The sequence below is a fragment of the Urtica dioica genome, chromosome 3 (genome assembly GCF_054948205.1).
Source record: "Urtica dioica subsp. dioica isolate 48M chromosome 3, U.dioica_male_clone48M_v1_H2, whole genome shotgun sequence".
Lineage (NCBI taxonomy): Eukaryota > Viridiplantae > Streptophyta > Magnoliopsida > Rosales > Urticaceae > Urtica > Urtica dioica.
Genome location: NC_142758.1, coordinates 42,796,763 through 42,803,709, shown reverse-complemented (window position 1 = coordinate 42,803,709; position 6,947 = coordinate 42,796,763). Strand labels below are relative to the sequence as shown.

The 6,947-nt window shown below is 36.5% G+C and overlaps 2 protein-coding genes across 2 annotated transcripts; one reads left to right on the top strand and one right to left on the bottom strand.

Moving 5' to 3' along the window:
- Positions 1-544: 544 nt before the first annotated feature.
- On the top strand, positions 545-1,591 carry LOC149402925 (uncharacterized). The gene has a single exon (XM_089609889.1). The coding sequence runs from the start codon at positions 588-590 to the stop codon at positions 1,467-1,469; it is 882 nt and encodes a 293-aa protein (XP_089466015.1). The 5' UTR covers positions 545-587; the 3' UTR covers positions 1,470-1,591.
- Positions 1,592-2,783: 1,192 nt separating this feature from the next.
- On the bottom strand, positions 2,784-6,344 carry LOC149402924 (uncharacterized). The gene is made up of 8 exons (XM_089610217.1): positions 6,157-6,344; positions 4,666-4,921; positions 4,376-4,591; positions 4,207-4,299; positions 4,024-4,137; positions 3,603-3,935; positions 3,371-3,520; positions 2,784-3,258 (listed from the first exon to the last, which is right to left on the bottom strand). Exons 2-8 carry the CDS (start codon positions 4,918-4,920, stop codon positions 3,196-3,198), a joined length of 1,224 nt encoding a protein of 407 aa, XP_089466343.1. The 5' UTR covers position 4,921; positions 6,157-6,344; the 3' UTR covers positions 2,784-3,195.
- Positions 6,345-6,947: the final 603 nt, after the last annotated feature.

The following is a 6,947-nucleotide window of genomic DNA, read 5'->3' as shown; positions in this document are numbered from 1 at the left end:
AAATATGAATGCTCAAGTTTTTAAAGTGTACCAAATCGAAAATTTTTACTCATTTCTTTTTCTTCTTTTGTTTCATAATGCTACTACTACTAATTAAAACTCATCACTTTGATTTGGTTCTTTTAAATCTTGGAAAAATGGTATGAAATAGCCAATTTAAACTATGACTTTTACAAAATAGTCATAATTTCATTAGGTATAGCAAAATAGTCAATTGAGAGTACTACGACTTTTAATCCTGCCTCGATTAATTTTAATTCAGCCTTCATAAAGCTTACATTCTGTCTTTATAGTTCGTGGGATTAAATTTAATCCAACCTAGATTAATCTTACTTTGGCTAGTTTGTTTATAGTTGACAAACTATAGCTATTTTGCAAAAGCTTAAGTTCTATTTAGCTATATAACCGCTTGACTCTTAAATCTTTTATTTTCTAATCTTTATTTATATATAGTTAACGAGTAACGACAAAGCTCTATTCCCGTGAGTAATAAATCAGAATATATATAATTGGTCTAAAACGGGTCATATTATCTTATATAGATGTAATTAATCAATCAACGACTTCCAACACGAAAAGCATTGACCATGGAAACTGCAACACCAACAACAACAAGATCCCATATCATCTCCCAATGCCGCGAAATAACAACATCAAACCGGAGAGTCTTCAACACCCTCGCTGCCGTCTACCTCCTTCCGATCGCCGTCGCGGCCGCCCTCTACCCCACCCTCCGGTCACTCCCGCCGTCCGTCATCATCTCCGCCGCCGTCATCATCTCCGTCACCTACCTCATCATAACTCCCTGCGCCATCGGCTCGATCTCCTACGCCGCCCTCCTCAGCCGCGACGGAGGAAAACCCTCCGTCTCCGCCGCCGTCAAATCCCTCTCCTCCTCCTTCCTCCCTCTCCTCGCCACCCTCATCCCCTCCCAATCCGTGATCGCCTTCGCCGCCATCGGATATATTCTCATCGTCTCATCGGCGTCCATACTCGTCATCGTGATCTCCACGGCGATTTTGTTCCCGCTGTTGACTTACGTACAAGTCAACTGGACCCTCGCGTTCCCGGTCGCCGTCTTCGAGTCGGCTTGGGGATTCGCGGCCCTGCGGAGGAGCCGAGCCTTGGTCCGCGGCAACGGGTGGCTTGTCCTGTCTCTCAACCTCTACTTCTGGGTTATTTACGCAATGCTCTTTTGGACCGTCGGAACTTTTACCGGGTTGACCGAGTTCTTTGACGGCACGATCAGAACCGGAAGTCGCGCCGATTGGTGGTTCCAGCTGATCATGCAAGTGTTTCTGATTTTGACGAGTTCTCTTTTCATTGCTGGAGTTCAGGCCGGCAACATCGTCGCAAATACCATGCTCTACGCTTGTTGCAGGAACACTCATCACGGCGGCGGCGAGGATTTTTCCGGCGAGTACTGTAGTTTGCCGGTCAACGTTCAGAATGTTCCTTCTCTCGCCTGAATTGAGTATCCTTTGTCATTATTGTTCTTTCTTGTTGCTAGGTTTGACTTTTGTAAGGTTAACTATATATGTAAGTTATTTTTCTTTTGTATATTATTAAAATATTGTTATTATTGTGATAATTGGGTCCACCGGAATAATTTTGTCCACAATAAGACGGAACAGATTTCTTTTTAGAAGATTTGAGGTTATAATATGTAATTATTTTTTACAATGAATTATGAAGGGGAATTATTTTAAAAAAATAAGTTAGGGAGGGGTGGTGGGAAGGAGGCTAAAGCCCTCTGACTCCACTTGGCTTCGTCCCTGGCCCGTGCTTTCCGAGAAAGAAAATTATTCCAATCGTAGAAGTCCTTATTTTTTTTTTTACTTTCAACGACATAAATAGGTTTTTGTCATAAAAAGTAACGTTTTTGCGACCTTGTAGAAATACACTTAAAAATGCACATAAATAGTTTATTATCATCAAAAAGCTCTCAACATGAGATTATTTGGCATATATATATATATATATATATATATATATATATATATATATATATATATATATGCTGATTTATATGTCTTGGGATTGTGTATAGGACTATTGATATACATTTTCTTCTTGATATATGTAAAAGGCTAAAAAAAATATATACGTAGAGAGCCAAAGACTCGTTGCCATAAGTTCATACATGAATAATGATAAGCCGGGTGAAGCAAGGATCCCCTAGCTCGGAAACTTAAATGAGAAACGAGAGAAGGCACCCCAGCAAAAGAGTCGAGCATCAAGATACCAAAAGAGGCCCCAGAATTTTGAGATAAACCACATTTAAGATGAGCATATGCTTGACTAAAAAGGGCGATCTAGCAAATTGTAGGAAAAGAGAAAAAGAACATTTTCACAGGATTCAATGAAACCCCTTCATCACACTCGGCGGAGACAGCTCTTGGAAAGTATTGTAACTCACTCTTATCTTCAATTGATCTTAATGAGGGTACAGAAAATTGAGACAACAAACACGATCATAGTTTATGCGTAGAGGATCTCTGATCCGACGAGAATAATGAACGTATTATTCAAGTATTGCTAGATCGCTCGAAACAGGTTACCGAGAGTAGAGTGAAGGACTACCCAGTTATCCCGAGTAACCAGCATTTTTGTACATAGTATTTTCAGTCTCATAGTTGTGCATAATTTGCCACTATACATGCTTTAAAAATATAGGCCAAAACCTGCTTTTATACAATAATTTAAGCAATATCGTCTTTGAAGTTTGAATGAACTACGTATTCATATAAATTTTGTTTGAGCTATTATGAAGATGCATAAATCGCGGCAATCAGATTTTCGAGCGCTTGGTTTCTCTCACAAGCACCGGAATCCCATAATCATCTCATATTCCATATTTATGGTTCATGACAGTATTACATAGCTCTATTTCTTTTCTAAAGAGTGCCCCCCTATAAAATAAAGTTTCATTTGTAATCTGCACACATCACTTTCCCATTGTTTGCGTTGCACGAAGTGTGCACTATCAATAAGCTCACATTTCTTGTTCTTACGAGCCACTAACCAGAGACTAGGGAACAACAGTGCAGGCTTTCCAAACTCTCTATTGTCCACAATTCTCTCACAATATATAACGGGAAAATTTATAACGTACAACAAACACATTTGAGAATAAGAACGTGACAGACGACTAACCAAGTCTTCATTTCACACGGAGGGTTTTCATTTCACACCTCAATTTTTGCATGTACGACTCAAATGTGCCCTCTTCGATGTCCTTGTTGCCTTTGGATTTGGCTGCGGCCATTGGGGTAGTAATAGAGTCTCAGGTTCCATGGACACTAGCCAACCCCTTGGGGTTCAAATTATAACATCAAATAGAATGTGGAAAATAAGACGAATATTTTACCTGAGACGGGTCCGTTGTATTATTTTCCACCAACGGAAATTCAGAACCAAACGCCGGTGGAGGATGCAAAATACTCTTTCTTGCCCCCCTCTTTGTCTTTTGTCTTTTCGGGGACGGTAGTTGCGGCACTAGAATCTCAGCTTCTATCTCCTAATATTACCAAAAATATAATTAGATCATACTATAGACGAAGCTTGTATACATATAATCGAAAATACTCGTATATTATTACTAGTGGCGGTTCAGGATGATGAGACGGTCCCATAATCGCGGCCTCCAAGTCTTGTATTCTCTTCTCGAGAGCTTTATTTTTCTCCTCAAGAGCTTCATTTTTCTTCTCAAGAGTTTTGTTCTTCTCCACGAGAGCCACGTACTGCAATTGTGTTTGGAGTTCGAATCCCCTACGGGTTTGGGATGGTTTACCCCAATATTGATTCAAAGTGGTCGATCCGCCCACACCACGCACGCGTCCGCTTTGCTCGGACTTGTTTAGAGCCAGTGATAAAATATCGGTGCCTCTAGTTTCTTGTATGTTTTCTTGTGCTTTCAATGAGGTTAGAGAGTCCTACTCAATACATTTAAACAAAACAAAAAATCTATTAATATACATTATTTCGAACAAATTTCAGTTTTGACTTTAAAGTTCTACTTACGACGGTTTGATGAACGAATTGGGCGTCGTCGGTAAGCTCTCCTTTTTTGTTCTTACGAGCCTCTAACCAAACAAGGGAACGATCCGGGTATTGACCATCCGAACTACACATCCTCTGTGTTCTTACAATATAAGTATAACAAGGAAAATTAATATGAATAAACTAAACACATCTACGACTGACCATCTCTTCTCTTATTTCTACAAATGGTTTCCGAGCGGTGCGATGGGGGTTTTTCATTTGAGCCCTTCGATTTTGTTGTTCTTTTCTCTTTTTCTGCAATTCGTACTACAAACGTTAGATCCCTAATTTTACAATATACGTTATATACTTATTGTAAATGTTGAATAACCTGAAACTCGGGAGTAAGGCGGCTTTGCACGAACGTATCCCAATCTTTCTCTGTTATATCATATTCTACTAATTTTGGGTAGAGACTTCTCGGGTCTTTTAAATCTTTAACGCACTTGTAAATCTTATCGGTCAATGTGGTCTTAAATTGTCTAAACTGCTTCCCGACCTTCTTCATGGAACTATTCCGATAGCTCTCGTCAACATCAAATGAGAGCTGACAAGATTCACGAAATATACACGTGAGAGTTAATTAATTGCATACTACTGCGATTATAATTAAGAACTTACTTGAATTTCGCGCCAAATATCGTTTTTCACCTCTTGATCAACCCCATGCCAGTTAGCGCAAAGGATCGACACTCGTTTCGCTTGCACGCCAAGAAAACTCCGAAAATTGGGTCTCGATTCCCCAAAGTCTTCTCCATATTCATCACGAACCACCTTTTGTCGTATCCCTTGACTCCTTGCTTTTATTACATTGTGTAGTTTCGTAGGGCCTCTTTTCTTCCACACATTCGTCTCATTACCGGAGGAGCTAGACATTCTAAACTCAAACAAATAAACAAAAAAATTTATAAACCCACTATTCAAAGAGAATAGAAATCATTATCACAAAAAGACTGTTAAAAGTCATTATCACAAAAGAGTGTAAAACCACGTTTAAACTATTTATCAATCCAAATACCTTATAATATCAATTTCACCGATGACATTTTTATTATTACAATGCATGTTCACAAAATTGTATGACCATTCAATATTTTTTTTTAAGAGGGGCAGCAGTCTAGCAGCAATAAAAATGAAATCATTTCAAAATTTGACCTATAAGCAAGAGAACAAACTTGCATTTTTCCAAAACATCAGTTCTTCCACAAAGTACTTATTTTTTTAATACTATAGCTTCAATTCTCTTCACAATTTGTTTGTAGTAAAAAAAAGACAAGGTTATATATTCTGATTGATTATTCCATTTTTTCTGTTTTCTGCAAACTTAACCTGCATTCCTTTTGCTTGTGGTTATGATTTAGATTTAAAGTCGCTTGGTGTACTCAAAATTATAATTCTTAACTTAGCAACAACATCAGCCTTCATGCGTTCATTTTCTTTTTATCCTCTAATTGTACTAAAAACAAATTTCATAGGTTAAGCTTTTCTAGGAAATGCTTTTGACTGTATTATTAAGCTAAGAATTACTCATTTGCATCGTACAAAACAACACAATATTTTTTTTTTTTTTTTTAGTAGAGGCATTATCGACCAGGATAGAATAAATCCTAGGAGGCATGCATTTCTGCATTCCATGGGGGCTTGAACTCATGACCTCTCCGTCGAGGTGTGTGTGGGATTACCGCTAGACCAAACTAGCTACCACAAAAAACAACACAATATTATATCTTCAGTATACAAGTTTAATTTTTGTTTATTTATCTTTGCCGTTAGATAAAATAATTTAAATTTTATTATTTTTAACTCACAACATAGAATGTGGCTGAAAAAGTCATCAGCATTTTGGAGCCAAAATGAAAAAAAAAAAAAAAAAAAAAAAAAAAAAAAAAAAAAAAAAAAATTTCGAGTTTTGGGGAAGTGAAGTATAAGTACGCCATAATAAACACACTGACGGAAAAAAGTAAGATCAAATACAATGTACGAACACCAAAGTTGCAATTTAAAATGAAAGATCAACTAGCAGTTGATTGCGAATTTGTATCAGAGTTAAAAACAGAAAGAACAAGAACGTTCGAAATCAGAATAAGATGAACATTTAGAGATATAGTTTACCTTTTGTAGTTATACTTCCAGTAACTATTATTAGATTCGCATCTCTTGATCTTCGTCTTCTAGTTGATGAAGCTTCTAGAGAGAAGAAAAAAACTCCAAAAATTCCTGGTTACAAAAATTAATTTTCTTCTAGACCTAGCTGCTCTCTCTCTCTCTCTCTCTCTCTCTCTCCTGCAAGGTTTGGGATTTGGAATGGCCTATACAAAATGGTAGGGTTAATCGATTTTTTCATGTCCTACCGATCCGAACTGCTACAACTAATTTTTTTTGTTTTAAAATCCAAACCAATCCGATTAAAAGCTAAAACCAAACAAAACAAACCCAAAAATAATCGGATTGGTTTTTTCGGATTATAATTCTCGACAAATGACTTTTTAGTTCGAATGAAAATCACATATATATATATATATATATATATATATATATATTATATCTAATACGTTATGTCAAATAAAATCAAAATTTTACTTATCTGTAACAAATTTACATATTAAAATAAAGATTACGAATATTTTTAATATCAAATCTTCATGTATTCGCAAATAATAAAGTATAATACTGAGCATTTTTTTATTTAATTATAATATTATTAACAAAATGATATTTATTTAACAATAGTACATATAAAATATTTACAATCTTAAAAAAATTAAAGGATTAACACAATTGGGCTGGTTTGGTTCAACACAATCTCACGACTATAAAAAATCAAATCAACCCGAAACAATTGCGGTTTGGGTTGATTGCAACCCAAACATCATCGGGTTTTAATGGAGCGGTTTAAAAAAAGT

Bases quoted from the DNA above. Each gene is read 5' to 3' on its own strand.
- LOC149402925 (XM_089609889.1), top strand. From the start codon at position 588: ATGGAAACTGCAACACCAACAACAACAAGATCCCATATCATCTCCCAA.
- LOC149402924 (XM_089610217.1), bottom strand. From the start codon at position 4,920: ATGTCTAGCTCCTCCGGTAATGAGACGAATGTGTGGAAGAAAAGAGGC. The intron at 3,521-3,602 runs GTAATAATATAC...TGGTAATATTAG, and splicing joins ATCATCCTGAACCGCCACTA to GAGATAGAAGCTGAGATTCT. The intron at 3,259-3,370 runs GTAAAATATTCG...CAATGGCCGCAG, and splicing joins ATACAACGGACCCGTCTCAG to CCAAATCCAAAGGCAACAAG.